This window comes from Lissotriton vulgaris, chromosome 1_1, assembly GCF_964263255.1.
Source record: "Lissotriton vulgaris chromosome 1_1, aLisVul1.2, whole genome shotgun sequence".
NCBI lineage: Eukaryota > Metazoa > Chordata > Amphibia > Caudata > Salamandridae > Lissotriton > Lissotriton vulgaris.
Window position 1 is genome coordinate 947,677,967 of NC_141685.1, and position 15,977 is coordinate 947,693,943.

General features: G+C 45.1%; 1 protein-coding gene across 1 annotated transcript in view; it reads left to right on the forward strand.

Moving 5' to 3' along the window:
- The window catches only part of LOC147748251 (uncharacterized), a 106,199-nt gene that overhangs the window by 75,352 nt on the left and 14,870 nt on the right, over positions 1-15,977 (forward strand). The window contains exons 2-4 of the mRNA XM_086959264.1: positions 11,563-11,668; positions 12,060-12,166; positions 12,295-12,467. Of these exons, the coding sequence (XP_086815390.1) occupies positions 11,563-11,668; positions 12,060-12,166; positions 12,295-12,467 (386 nt within the window). The remainder of the gene's footprint in view (positions 1-11,562; positions 11,669-12,059; positions 12,167-12,294; positions 12,468-15,977) is intronic.

Below are 15,977 nucleotides of genomic sequence, written 5' to 3' on the forward strand. Positions count from 1 at the left end.
GTTAATAAAATCATAAAATACTTTAACCAATTCATTTAGAGTTCCAGACATTTTCTATACATTTCAGAAAAACGGCCACAAAAGGAATACATTCATGTTTTAACAATTGCAGATAATAGAGAGCGGGACGTGCTTGCACAAAATTAAACTTTTTTAAAAGAGTTTTTAAATAAAAGATCCTGGGCATTTCATAAAATTTACAGAAAAACATGAAGTGCAGCAGGTCCTGTGGAGGCAGGTTGTTGCAGCCACAGGGTGCTAGCACTTTCCCTTTATGACATCCCCTAGGAACAGCTAGTAAAAGATGGAAGAGGTCCATTCTAAACCTGATTAGTAAAAATCTCTCGTAGGTAACGGCCAAGATAAATATGGTTCCAAGCCTACTGATGTTTTAAACATAGTGTATTTACGAACACTTGGCTGCAACAGTTCTTTCTCCTCTCTTTCCATTATTTTATGCAAGGTAAAAGAGTGTTTGACAAGTGCTACGTCTTCTTTATTAATACTATCAGGTGTTAAAAACAGGTCCAAGCGTCCCAGCTCACTAAAACACGTCTTTATATATTTCATCCATGGAATGTTAATCATTTGGTCTAGGCCCATGATCTCTTTAAGAAGTTTGTGTGTGAGATCAAGGTGTTTATTAAGCCAACATTGTAGCCAGAAAGTTACGGGACGCAAAGCCAAGATATCACTTAAATAAGGCGTACCGGTTTCTTCGCGTACTATTATGTTCGCAGTCCCCTCTGGAACACTCATTAACTGTTCTAAAAAATTGTTTTCCGTCACTTGTAGACCCTCAAGTCCGGAATATCCCCATAGGTCACTCCCGTTTCTGGCTATAGATATATTCCTGGCTCGATAAATTTTTAACATTGCAGCCACTGGGCGGTTGCCCATTTTGGCTGCAAAGCCAAATAGCACAGCGTTAGCCCTGGTTACCTCTCCCCTTTCCTTGTTATGGAGAGCGACCCAGTTAAGACGGTCGTCTAAAAGGACGCCCAAGTACGAAAAGATCATGCATATTGGCACTCTATCACCATTCACCATGAAAGGATACTGTCGTTTTGGGTGCAACCCTACCTGCATCACATAGGATTTGGAATTGTTTATGGACAGATCTCTTTTTGCCATAAACCCATGGAAAGCATCAAGTAGGGTTTCTAACCCTCTCTGGGTACGTGCCAGGAGGACTGCGTCGTCTGCGTATAGCAAGACGGGAAGACCCCGCCTGCCCACGTACGGATAGTCTGCCCCAGTTTCTTACAGTGATCCCTCCAGGTCATTGATATAAAGATTGAAAAGGAAGGGTGCCAATATACACCCCTGACGCACCACCCCTTTCAGTGTTAAAATTCCTAGTAACCTTAAGGTCTATGGTGTATCTGATGTTTGCCTTGGTGTCTCTATGCAGTTCCATCAGAAAGTCCACCAAATTGGGCTCCACTCCCATGGCCCTCATGGACTGCCACAGCTTTTCCCGGTTGACACAGTCAAAAGCGGACGAAAGATCCATGAAGGCCATGTAGATGGTTCCTGAGCGAGCGATGGTGTACTTTCCTAGGACCAGGTAGAGATTTAGGCATTGTGCCATGGTCGAGTGGCCTGGGCGGACCCCATACTGGATATCTGAGATGATCTTCTTCTCCTCCACCCAAGCAATCAATCTCTTCAAAATGATTCCCCCTATAACCTTTACAACGGAGTCAAGCAGTGAGATTGGCCTGTAGTTCATGGTGCTATTGCGATCTCCCTTTTTAAATACTGGCACAATTGTTGAGATTCCCCAAGATGTTGGGCATCCTTCTTTAGCCGCGGCGTTACCCACCGCGGCCAAGATTGGGGCCCAAAAGGAGGGATTTGATTTAAAAAGGTCCGAAGGGATACCATCTGGGCCTGGGGCTTTGTTGTTTGTAAGGTTTTTGATACCCTCCTCCATTTCGTTAACAGAGAACACAACTACTTCCTTGCCCGAAGGCGTGTCTGGCCAGTACAGCGGGATTTATGTTCTTTTAAAAATCTTGACAAAGTAGGACACCCACTCGTCCTCCGTTATGTTAGTACCCACTTCTTTAACCCCTTCCACTAAAAAAGGTGATCGATTGATAATGCTCCAGAATCTGGAGCTGCTAGATAAGGTCAGGGGGTCTAGGAGCTCCCTCCAGATTGCTTCTTTCATTCTCATTTTTCGGGTGGCCAACACTTTTTTATAATTTTTTCGGAGTCTACCTATCTGGGTTCTGTCCCTAGGTGTTTCTTTCAGTCCTGCCTTGCACATAAAGGACAGAACCATTTAGGATCACTAAACACCTTGGGTTTCCCTGGTGCTGATAACATACCCCCCACTTTGGAAGCAATCCCTTCAAAAGCTTTGAGAATTACAGTGGAGAAGTGTGGCTCAATGGTTAGAGCGGCAGACCCTGATGCAGAGGTCTAGCCCGTGACCAGGGTTCAATTCCCCGCCTCGGCGGGTCTTGGGCCCAAAATTCCACAGACCTGATAATTCTCGCCTTGTGCCTATTCCAATCATGGAGTCCCACTCTGCAACTCTGGGCAATAGCTTGCTTAATCTCCACAACGGCCCCCACAACGCTAAGGATGCCTGGCCTCCACCTTGGGGGTGCCCAGGAGTGGACACCTCACAGGGAAAGTCAGGATGGGTTCCACAGCGGTATTCGTACAAGCGCCTTGAGACCCTTGCGGGTGAGTAGTGCGCTATACAAGTATCAATTTACATTTACGTTTACAGTGGCCGATGATTTGTCGTGGAGGCAAGGAGAAATTTCTGCCGCACAAGCTTCTTTGAGTTTATCGTGAAAAAGGGACGGAATTACTTGGTTCCATTTTAACCGCCGCCCAACATTGATTGGTTGCAACGCGTTAGTACCTCTTGCTAAACCCTTTTTCTTCATAATGCTCCCACCTATAGTGACACAGACCAGGTTATGCTCACTGAATGCACTTGGTACTATAGAGAAACCCTGAAGAAGAGATAAAATTGTTCTGGAGAGCAATATGTGATCTATAAAGGATCCACCTCTTCTGCCTATATAGGTCGGTTCCCCTTGTTTGCTAAGAGGAGTGGTATAACTCATTGCGGAAGACAAATCAAACATATTAAGCATATCATTAAGAACATTACCCTGTTTGGAATGCTCGAAATGAAGTCGAGAAATCAACGGGCAACCCAGTGTCCCTAAGTCGTTAGATTTAGGATCTCCACATGGGTGCACATTAAAATCTCGTACAATGATCAAATTATTTCTAAAAGGGCCACAGCGCTGTTCTACAAAATTATTCAGCTCAGTAATTCCACATCCCTCTTCTTTATGGGTAGCGTTGTAAAAGTTAATCACATAGAAACTATTGTGTTTTTTGCCCCAAGGAGATGGCCTGTATGTTTCTGTTTACAATAGGGACGACCCTGATGTTACATCTCAAGGCCAAGGATGTAAAGATTGCCAAACCTCCCTTTGCTCTACCACTATTAGATGGGGTTGCTGGAACAAAGAAAGCTCTATACCCCACGAGCAAGAGGTTACAGTTAACAAGCCACGTCTCTTGAAGACATATCGAGAAGTGGCTGATGAATTGTACCCAAAGGGGGTCTGCGACTTTCCCCGCCAACCCCGCGATGTTCCATGTGAGTAAGTTACGATCCAGGGTGTACTCGTTTGGACCTAAAGTAACGTCCAGTTGCTCCCCAGGGGAAATAGTATTTACTTAAGACAAGGGAACCCAAGGCGCAATAAGCTAAGGACCATGGGTAAATGTTACTTTTCAAAGACAACGGTCCTTAGACAGTCAAGGAATATTAGGACACAATAAATATAGGCCAAATGGAGCTATATTGTTATAAGAAATGCCCAGCCGGGCACTTTAATTAAATAGATAGAGAAAATGTCATAGAACAATTTCACACAAGGTGCGGTAGAAGCAGAACACCTGCCGATGTCTGGCTAACACACTTGAAGAACAACAAACAAGGAACAAAATTTCTTTGCAGGCAAATTGCACGTAGTCTGATTATTGTAAGTCATATAACAGACAATCAAAAGCAATACACATATGCATGTATATATTGTATCAGCTATGCATTTAGTGCATTTTTAGTCGACGACGTTTCGAACCACAGTTAATAACGGTTCATCCTCAGGACACAAATAATTTGCCTAAAGAATTCATATTCAAAGAGTTATTTGCTGCATGGGAAACAATGTACCATACTAAAAATAGAAATTGTTTGGGGGAAAGAAAGTAGGAAACAAAAAACATGAAAGGATAAACATGTCAATACACAGGGCCTTTAAATCAACTGCGTTAAATTCTCATGAACCATACCATGCCAGAGTGTCATATGCAGCCGGGTGTAAACCATGCTTAAGAACGTCAGTGTTTTTGAACGAGGTGATTCATATACAACGTCCACGCAGTATTTAAAAAGTGCTCATGCTGTAAACAACATGCGTGAATGTGCATATCATAAAATCTCCAGGATATAAATGTGGGTAGAACCTGGTGTAGGGAGGTGAAATATGGACTATGCTGACGCCGAGTGATGTGAACATGTGGCCGGGGTGTCTAACGGCCAGTATAACGGGGCTAGTTGACTGGAAATCTTACCAGGTTGTTAGTTCCAGTTCTGCACATAATGAGTCTGGGAAGGAATATGGGCACGAAATTAAACCCAGAGTAGGGAGAAAAGAATGGGGTAATGAATAGCAACCCGCATTAATTGAAGGGCTTACCAGTGAAACAAACGCGATCAGTCGGATATCTGTAGAGAAATAATCCGATCACAATCATATAAGCACATAGCACCGCGGGGCGGTCCAAGGGAATCCTCATGGTTTCTGTAGGGTCTTACCTGATAGTCAGTGAAGCAGGTCCGCAATGGGGTTCCTTGCTTGTGTACGAAGTAGACACTAACAGAGTATGCCGTGTTAGGGAAGTTGCAAATGACCTTCGCGCTCACGTGGAACAGATGAACCAATAGGAAGGCACATGGGCCAAGTGCCCTGTTACAGTGGGAACATAGGAAAAATGTGGCAGACATCTTGGAGTGGAGCCCGAATTGTTCATGAATTGGTGTATTAGTGCTACCCAATTTTCACTTTAAAATTATGATAAAACCAATTAGAACATTTTAAACACTTCTTACATTATATTCAACGTAATTACGAAAAATGAAACAAGTCTCACATGGTACGAATTAGCACGGTTAGGGCAGTTTAAGCAATTATTGGCCATCACATTCTGCGCAAATGAACACAACAAAGGTATTGCAAAAGTCTTTTCTCATGATGAGGACTATTTGAATCGGTCTCATGAGGGGGAATTGATCAGAGAAACTGAGTCCATTTATCTCAAAATGTCCCGAATAATCCAGGACCCAAATTGCCATCTTAGATCAGGGTAGTCCAGTCCTCAGTGCGATTCAATCCTGTTTGTAGACTCTTTGTCTTTAGGATCCAGCGTAGTTCCTCTCTGTTTAGCATCTGTTGTAGGTTGCCACCACGGGTGGGCAGCTTGACTAAAGTAATGATGGTCCATTCAAAGTCCATTTCAGTGTGGGAACAGTCACTGAAGTGCTTTACAAGTGGAGCATTAACAATGTTACATCGTATTCTGCTCCTGTGTTGGCACATTCTGGTCCTTGCTCTTTGGGTTGTTTGACCTATGTAGATCTTTGGGCATGGACAAATAATAGCGTAGATAGCATTTGCAGTGTTACAATTTGAAAATTCTTTACGTACATACTTAATATCATTGTACTTGAACTCCTTACCCTCTACAGTACTGTCACACATACAGCAGTTACCACATTTGACATGTCCAGTGAGCTTAGGAAAGCCCCAAAGTGTGTCTATTGTGGATATTTGATCGGGAGCTGGTAGTGCAGCACGTACCAAATGGTCTTTTAAATTCTTTGATTTCCTGAAGGCGAACATTGGTTTGTCAAGCTGAAGCTGCCCGGCATTCACAACTTGCCAATGTTTCTTAATGCTCTTGGTTAAATGATTGGATGCTGGTGAGAAAGTAGTCACACAAACCAATCGGTTCTGTGTCTTTTTAGGTTTAGGTTCCAATAGTACCTCCCTAGGGCAAAACCATGCTCTTTTTAATGAAGTTTTAATTAGTCTGCGTGGATAACCTCTAGCGCTTAATTTAGTGCTAAGTACTTCTGCTTCCCTGAAATAATCATCTTTAAGGTAACAATTTCTCCTCAACCTTAAAAACTGCGAGTAGGGGAGGGAATCCCTCAGTGCACGGGGGTGGTTGCTCTTGTAACTTAGCAAAGTATTGCGTTCCGTGGGCTTTCTGTACAAAGTGGTAATTAGTACTCCATCTTTTTCATGAATGTTGAGATCAAGGAAAGGGATGCTGAATTGATTGGTGGTAAGAGTGTAGGTGAGGCCACTACAATTGCTGTTAAGCCAATGTAAAAATTGGGGTAACAAATCAGCCGCATCATTCCAAATTAGAAAAATGTCATCAATATACCGCTTCCATAGGGCTATGCCACTATGGAAGGGGTTAGAAGGAACGAGGATACGTCCACATTCAAGACTGTCCATATACAATATGGCTAAGTTGGGAGCAAAGACGGCCCCCATAGAGGTACCTTTGATCTGGCCATAGTACTGACCATCAAAAAGAAAGTAGTTCTTGGAAAGACAAATTTCCAAGAGTTGCAGAATAAAAATAGTAGGAGTCCGGTGTGGTCTAGGGCGGCTGTTCAGGCAGTCTTGAATAACCAATAGTGATTCGTTCTGTGGTATGTTGGTATACAATGACTCCACGTCCAGGGTACAAAGTACAATGGCCGTGGAGTCAAAAGGAAGTTCTTCTATAAGGTTAATCATATGCATACTGTCACGTATGTAACATTGAGTGGCAGGGACGAAGTCCCTAATGAAATAATCAACAAAGAGACCAAGGGGTTCAAGAACTGATCCACAGCCCGACACGATGGGCCGGCCGGGTGGGTCATCCGGGTTCTTGTGCACCTTCGGTAGCGTATAAATTACCGGTGTGCGGGGAGATTTAGAATTTAGGAACAGGTGTTCTTTTTTACTGAGGAAGCCAAGATCAAAGCCTTCCTTGGTGACTAGCTGTATCAAGTTCTGAATCTCAACAATTGGGTTTTTTGGTAGTTTTACATAATGTGCTTTATTACTAAGCTGTCGAAAAATTTCTGACTTGTATGCATCAATGTGTTGCAAGACAATTCCTCCACCTTTATCTGCTGATTTTATAATGAGGTCAGAGTTGGATTTCAGATTAAGTAGTGCTCTTTTCTCATCCAGAGATATGTTGTAAGGAATAAAAGAATGCCGCTTCTCTGAAATGGAAAGGTCCTGTAGGACAAGTTTCTCAAAAGTTAAGATTTCAGGAGGTACCATGCTCCCGGTAGGTGAAAACGTGGAAGGTGGGCGAAAAGGAGTATTGGAAATTGGTGCCGGCTTAGGATGGAGTAAAAAGAAGGCATGTAATCTCAATTTACGGAAAAACCGTAATAATTCAGTTTGAATGTCTAGGTAATTAGGACGTATAGTGGGGACAAAAGAAAGGCCCTTACTGAGCAGAGATAGTTCATTGTTGGAAAGGGAAAATTGAGTTAGATTAAAGATAGGTAAGAAATTGGGGTTTGCTGAAACATTAGGGGTAGACATGTTGTCAGTAGGAATGTGAGGTTCAGACTCTACCATTGGTAGTGCTGTCGTCTGGTGTTGCGTTCGCCCGATGGATAAGGCGCCCGCTGTATCGGCTTGAGTTTCCCTCTCTTGGGAGGATCTGCTAGGCCTCTGGATAAAAAAGGAGGTCTGTTGGAGGGGCCAGGCGCTCCACCTTGGTCAGAACAATCGGATGAGTCTGCCGAGGTGTCTGAAAAGCCCACTAATGTTTGGCGTTTATTATAGCGGCCCCAAGGTCTCTGGTTGTAATTCTGAGGACCACTATATGCCCTATTAGTGTAGAAATCTTTTACCAAATACGGATATGCTCTTTCTTGCGAGAAATTTTTGATATCTTTCCTGACTTTCGTTGTTTTTTTGTTTAACTCAATTCTATGGAACTCTCCTACAGTTTTGGCTATATCTTCTAGGAGTTTTTTACAGTCAGGTACCTGACCCTTATCATTAATTTGTTTTTCTATGTCTTCGATTTCCAATCCCAACTTCTTAAGTTCTTCTGAGGCAATATCAACGCCCAATGCCATCCACTGCCTGGAACAACCAGTGCAGGGGAAATAGCCATGGTTTCTACAGGGGGGGTTATCTTCCCAAGTCCCTGCTCCCAGGGAAGGAACAGGAGTTTCCGGGAATAGCTCCACAGACAGAGACTCCGATGCTGGGCAATCGTCTCGAAGGTGCCAATCCGGGGGTATGCTACTGTTAACTTTGGTGGCTGGTATGGTATATTTCCCACGCAGTCAGTCACAGTCATTAAGACCAGAGAGAACTGCGTATTTGTTTGCGCCCACTGGAAACGGGGAATAGCCATTTCCACCCCGAATATGTACCCCGTTTGGTCTCAAAGGTATAGGGCCCGGCCTCGGTTGGTTTCTGGGGTAGGGTTGCCTATCTTGTTGACCCATGTTCCAGTTATCGGCCGACCTGGGATCACCCTCTTATAAAAGAAGCCCAGTGGCAATATCTCTATACCTTGGCCCCTGGAAACTCTTCCCAGCTCCACTTCCCTGAAAATCCTTTCTACTGGAGCAATGCTGTTAAAGTTTATCACTATGCAGTCTCCCCTTCTAACTTTTCTAGAACTACCCAGCCAAGATACTCTGTGAACCATGGTAACATCATACACAGCCATGTATCCTTCTACAGTATTACATGACAGCCAATGAGTTACCTTATTTTTTTAGCTGGCTGTAATCTTCTTTGACTCCCTCAGGGAGAGATGGTACATTACCCAGTACTATCACCAATGGGGTAGATTGTGGGGGTAGGTTCATAACAGGAAGGTTTTCCCCTCTTCTAGTTGTCTTTTCTGCAGTCAGACTTCCCTCTACTTGTGTTAATGGTACATTGCTGTTTTTTCTGTTTATCCCCTCTGCGCATTCTTTTCCCGTAATTCCTGTAGATTTAATTCTTTCATACTCTGTGTTGTACTCCCTATTGGATGGATCGTGGTGCTCCTCAACTACGGTGGTGGGTATTGAACGTGACATCAGTGGAAGACTTTTATTAGGCTCTGCAGGTTTTTTGGGTCGTGGGCCAGGGCCGCTAGTTTGCATGCAGGCTGACAGACTTTCTAGTGTATGTGTGTTTTCCAAGGTCGCCTTTTGCAGTTTTCCCAAGTTCTCAATTATTACCTTCAATCTCTCAATTAGTGGAAGCATGAATGACTTAAGTATCTGTTCCACTTGTGCGACAAGACTGCCAGGAATGTGTAATGCTGATTTTGAGCATTTAGATGGATGAGAGGTTGCATTGGAAATGGTAATTTTGGGTACGATCTGCATGGTGATGGGGGCAACAGAAGAAGAGAGATTAACTAGGGGGGTTAAATTTGCCACGGTGTTAGATGTTTCAGTAACCTTTGGGCATCAACCCTTTTGTCTTCCCCACCCCTCTTTCTTTTCCCAGGTTGTTTCGGGTGTATTATTTGAGTTTGTGGTGTGGGCTCAACTAGGTCCTTGATTGAGCTTGTTTCAACAAGCCCACTCTCTGCATATGATATACTACTACCTAAAGTGGTGTCCACGGAGGAGATGGTATTACACCCAGCTAATCCTGTACACACTTCTGGCAAACTGGCCCCGCTATGTCTCTGACTACCATGTTGTTCTGGGGTTATAGCGTCCTTGATGTTACCCAAAGATGAGCGCTTTGAACCAAGGGATTCCAAAGATAGCAGCTGCTTTGTGAGGGCTATCTCACGTTCTAAGACAACCGCTGCTCTGGTAATAAAGTTGTCTAGTGTCCCAGTAATACTGCACCCTATAGTATTCTGCACTATCTTCCTCCCCTTCCCCGATCATTGTGCCATAGTCACTGATTGTGAATTGACTTTGTGAAAGCAAGAAAATACCAGCACTTGAGATAATATGCGGAGTTCACAGGCAAGGTCTCTTGTTTAGAATATGGGCCACGTTAGAGGGGTGGCCCAGCCCAGCCTCCTCCTGCCCCGGATGGCCACAGACGGCCCGCCCTTTGCCCTTTGAGCGCCTCCGGGTGCGGAAGTGGGCGTAGGTGGGCGGGGTAATGCAGCAAGGAATTCTGGGGGCTGTAGTCCCCCCCACCCCCCCCCCCCCCCCCCCCCCCTTCGCGGCCACGTGGATGTTTAGAAGGCGGCGGTGGGGGAGACCAACAGCTGACAGCCTACCGCACTGGCTACGCTTAGGTGCAGGTAAGGTTCAGTTCCAAAAATGAAATATGGCCCCCAAAGAAGTCGAAGCTTGATAGTTGTTATCTAAATGCTGCCATAGTCTCTAGGTCCGTGGTAGCAGGCCATAGCACTGGTACTCCTGAGGTCTCTCTTTTATTCACATTTTTCATTAAATGCAGTCCCCATCCTCCAAATGGGCTGTACAGAGTGCTAAAAATCATTTTCGGTGTTCAAGATATATCTCAGGAGCTGCTTCTACGTTCCTGGGAGATGCTGCTTTCACTAATCTGATGTGACTACCAAGTTTGTCCCCTTCGGAACAGGAATGTTTAAGTCTATTGCCATATGCTATCTGTGTTCAGACAAGGTAATGATATGGGAGAGCTGGGCAGGCCTGGTGTGCCAATGGAATGTGGCAAGGTGATCAACAGACGTGCTTATGGACCTGGGGACAGGTTTACACTAAGTCTGGGCAGTAAAGTAGAGTTTTCCGCACGCTGCGTTATGCGGAGTTCTGAAGAACTCCGCTTGCGTTTGTCAACATCAAGTTGGCGAGCGTGAGCGAGGAAAATCCACTTCCCGGCGAGATTTTTCCTCGTTCACGATTGTCAACATCAAGTTGGCGAGCGTGGAAAATCAACCACCCCGCGGGATTTCTCAATGCGGGTGGTCAGATTTCTCATTGCAAGTGGTCACGCATGCTCACGATCGCCCAACCGTCCATTCACATTGAGAAAGCTGCCGCTCAAGTAAAAATGTACTCGAGCGGCAGAAAGGAAGCCGCGCCTGCTTGCGCTGTGCATGGTGCAGTTCGCGATGATTGCACAGTGCAAACAAGCACCTGGCACTGGAAATCACAGCGAACTTCATTTATCTAATGCACTATGCCGCTGGCGGAGCTCCACGTAGCACAGCGGAGTTTATTTGCACTTTGCGGATTCTGCCCAGGATTAGTTTACACCTTAGCTCGTCATCAATGGCTGCATTCGTCACACAAGCCGCTGCTGTGTCCGTAACAGAGTGGTTGTTATGGTCAGATTTGCTTAAGAGGTTATACTGGTCAGCACAGGAGTTTGTTTAGTACCTGGTGCACTTAAAGCAAGTGTGATTCCCGAGTGCATATAAATGTACGTGGAGGGAGAAGCTGAGATGTATACACTTACAGGTTATGCCTGCTATTTTCAAATTGTACTTAACAGTAGGTTTTTGCCTTTTTAGGAAGTGGGACCTTTGTCCTACTGGCGAACCTGAGCCTTAGGTGGGGCGGTACCAAGTACCTGCGCCAGAAGATCCAGACCGGGCTGGTCACCGTGTGGGGCCTGAGGTATGTCTGCTTTGTGCTGTCATGCGTCCAGTAAGTCACAAAGGGAAATGCCTTGCAGAAATCAGTGCGTTAGAAGGGGTAGTTGGGTCAGATTAGGGGCCTGGCTCATAAATACAAGTTTGCGGTTTAAATAATAACTTTTTAGACAAAACCAAGAGACAAATGGCTATTTTCACTGAACAACTTTTAGATGAAATAAGCAAGGATGCTTTCTTGTACTAGGATGTTGTATCTTTACATGTAAAACTTAAAAAGGGGTCCACATTCCCTATTGTTTTTGATGTTACTGTTTGTTTAGTATTGATGGGACTGCACGGGGCTGATCCACTTTATGCTTGAAAATAACCCTAATTCCCGGATATAAATTGACTGCTCGTTTCTTTTTACTCAGACTGGGTGGCTTTCTGTTCTTGAGGATCCTGAAGGAGGGACAGGACAAGAGGTTCAACCATGTTCGTGAAAATCCCGGGACTTTCTTTGTGTACTGGACAGTGCAAGGTGCGAGGTTTCAAGCTCACTTCTGTGCTCCATAGGAACAATAGCCTTTTCTCGTCCATGTACTCATTCTATTACAGATTCCATCCTGTTGTGCTTCATTGGGGTAATCTGGTTTGTCTTTTTAACAGGAATCTGGATATTTGTGACTCTTGCTCCAACCTTGATCCTGAATTTGGAGAAGCACGATAGGCCCTTGGGTGTTAGAGAGTACCTGGGATGGACTATTTGGGCTGTGGGTTTCCTCACTCAGGCCATCGCAGACCAACAGAAGTGGAATTTCAAATCTGACCCGGACAACGCAGTGAGTTAATTATTATTCCTGGATTCTAAATCCAGCCACAACATTTATATAAAAAAAATCAAAACTAGAATTTAGTAGTGTCCGAAGTTGTCTTTTAAATGTAGTTATTTGCATAGAACTACTAGTCTGGGGAAGTTCTTAGCACTTTTTCAAACCGACATGTAGGCTTTTTAGAAGCTAAACACTAATTTGGATACAATGCAATAGGGCTCGCATTTACGAGAGTTTTGAGCTGTTGGCATTGTAAATGACAATGCCTTTTATGTATGTGTTGTTTTTAAAACAGATAAATAAAAGGCATTGTCATTTACAATGCAAACTGCTCCAACTCTCGCAAATGCGAGACCTATTGCATTTCAAATGCACTTGGCACCCGTGCTACAATAAACAGAAAGCTTTAGGAGAGCGGGTGTCCTGCCTGCAACAGCAAGCAGGAGAAAACAATAAATAAGACACATTGGGACTTGAAAGCAACGTCAACGGTTTTCTTTTAAAAAGTGACAAAGTCCCTCTCGGTATGGTCGGTCTTGGAAACTTTTTTGAGATTTTTTGACTTGCAGACTTTCACCAGGACCTATCCACTTTTTGTATCTGACCCAGGCTCTAACACAGTCAGACATGTTTTTTACCTCAATGGTTTTCCCAGGGTTGCTATAGAATTTCAAACTGAATGCATCACCATTTATTTTGAACTAAATGTACTTCACTATATATTTTTAGACCTTCAAGCTACATGAATGTGCCCTCAAAGGTCATTTTGCATAGTCTCCATGCTGCTGCACAGCTCGAGAATAGGGTTTCAGCTCACACTTGCATCTGGTAACAGGTTGTGGAAAATAGAGATACTCATTCATTCCATGGTGGATTTTGACAGTCAGTGCGATCATGTGTTTTATTGTACATTTTTTGGGAATTAGCCCTTTAGCCATCCCTTCTACATCTCTGGTGCACAGAAGGTCATAATACATCATCTTAGCTCGAGCGTGGCACCCAATTCAGTGTGAGCAGAAAGGCCGACGCCCTAAAAAGGTATGCAGTCATTTCATTTCTAGCCTCTTTACGAAAAAGAGACCCAAAAATATGGAAGGACGGGATAGTGAATAGTTAACCGTGGAACACCTTACGTAATAACAATGGATACCTAGTCGCATAGGGTCATCGATGCCATAATTTATGCGTAATTGTGTGTATTGTTTGGCAGCCCCTGTTATAAGCTTATCTAGGTTTTTGTGTGTGCACGAATAATTGACTGCATACCTCTCTGTACATGTGTGTTTTGTTTCTTTCATGTCAGCCTGCAGGTGTGACTACTGCTGTCTAGCTTATGATTGTTGTGCGAGTGTTTGGCTCACACGGGTGGCCTCCGGTCTGTGTGCCACCGGGTGCCCATATTGGAGTCATCCCTCTGATTCTTTTCTACTTTGTCTGCTCTGAGCATGACTTCATGACTGCAGCTTCAATGTGTACATGGTTTATTACTTTTACTGACAAGTAGAAACTCGCTGGTGCCTGAGACGACTGCTTATTAATGCATTTTCCTTTTACCTCTTCCTGCTGGTGTGTCCAGGTTGGCATCGGCTCTGGAGTCCTTGGTGCTGACATGTTCTCATGAATCCTCACTTTCATTTGCACGCTCTTTTTACCCTACCCGTCCCAGACCTCCTGTCAAAGATAGGTGCCAGAAAGTAACCTGTTGTCATGAAATCGGGAGGCTGCTGTGCGTTTGGTTCTGGCAGACGGCGAAAACAAAAGTACAGGGATGCCCTGCTTCCCCGTGCTCGCCACAGTATAATTTATGTAGCGCTCTAGTGTTTCCAAGGGTCTCGGATGAGCCCCCGAAACCCCACCACACTTTGTATCACCTTCTAGCCAGGCGTGCCTAGAAGGTTATAAATAAATGGGCCGGGGTCGCTCGTGACTTTCGGTCCCACCAGTGAGTTGAGGTGTGGGAGTGTTTCATTATGCACTGCTGCTAATTGCCCCTGTTTGTTGAGGCCTTTATGTTTCCCATTCCGAGTACCACAGAGAAGTGACTGAGCTGCCCTGTGCCCCTACACTGGCGACGAGGATGGGATACCACAACGCTACCCCCGAGGCGAAAAGAACCACATCCTGAAACGCACCTGCACTCGTGAGCAGAAGACAGCAGAGCAAGCAACGGCGTGAGAAGATGTCCGGGGAATGCGGAGAGGTGCCTGAAGAGTAGCGGACCCATTGAGACACCACCGGTAAGCAGCATATATCAGGAGCTGCGCAGGGAGCCGGTGAACCGAGGTCCAGAGCAACGCAAGCACCAGCAGCGGGCAAAGCATCGAGGAGGCCCGATCGGCAAAAACGAGGAAGGTGCGCATGCGCTGTAACGACGGGGCACACCCAGAGCAAAGGACGCGTGTGAAGGCACTGAGCGAGGCGCCCGAACGCCGAAAGAGGCAGCGCGGCCAAGGCGAGCAGGGAGACCACGCAAGCAGCAAGAAAGATGGGAAGAACACAGCGCATGGGAATAAACAAGCACGAGCAAGTGCAAGACATCGCTAGAAACAAGCATTGGCAGCGCCCCACGAGCAAACCAGCACATGCAAGTGCAGAAGCTCAATTAAGATAGACATTTGGCAAAGATCAAAATAGCACAAGCTTGTGTAAGAGAGTAAGAGAAACAAGCACTGGCACCAACCAGAAAATAAAAGAGAAAAGCACGTCGGAACACATCGAAAGATCACAGCGACCAACAATAAAGAGTGCTAGAGATAAGGCACATATTTACAACAAGGGGTGGTGAGGGACAGAGTCTCTGAATTAAGCAGAAAGCTCTCACCCAGTCAAGAGATCAGGGCTAGATCCAACACCGTTTTTTAGCTCACTGCACCATCCCAGTTTCAGAACCTGGCTGTATGCAAATTAGTCTGTTCCTGTCCCAGTGCATGATGGGAACAGGGCAAACCAAACTACAAAAGCCAATTCTTACACTGGGAAGGAAACAAGCTCCCGGGGACCGGTTTCTGGCATTACAGCCGTCTTCGGCCCGGTTTGCTTGAATCCTGATGGTGCAATGAGCAAGGGTCTCACATCTGAGAATACCCTTCCACGCTTAGGGTGGCCAAAAATATTTACAACAAGGGGTGGTGAGGGACAGAGTCTCTGAATTAAGCAGAAAGCTCTCACCCAGTCAAGAGATCAGGGCTAGATCCAACACCGTTTCTTAGCTCACTGCACCATCCCAGTTTCAGAACCTGGCTGTATGCAAATTAGTCTGTTCCTGTCCCAGTGCATGATGGGAACAGGGCAAACCAAACTACAAAAGCCAATTCTTACACTGGGAAGGAAACAAGCTCCCGGGGACCGGTTTCTGGCATTACAGCCGTCTTCGGCCCGGTTTGCTTGAATCCTGATGGTGCAATGAGCAAGGGTCTCACATCTGAGAATACCCTTCCACGCTTAGGGTGGACAAAAATATTTACAACAAGGGGTGGTGAGGGACAGAGTCTCTGAATTAAGCAGAATGCTCTCACCCAG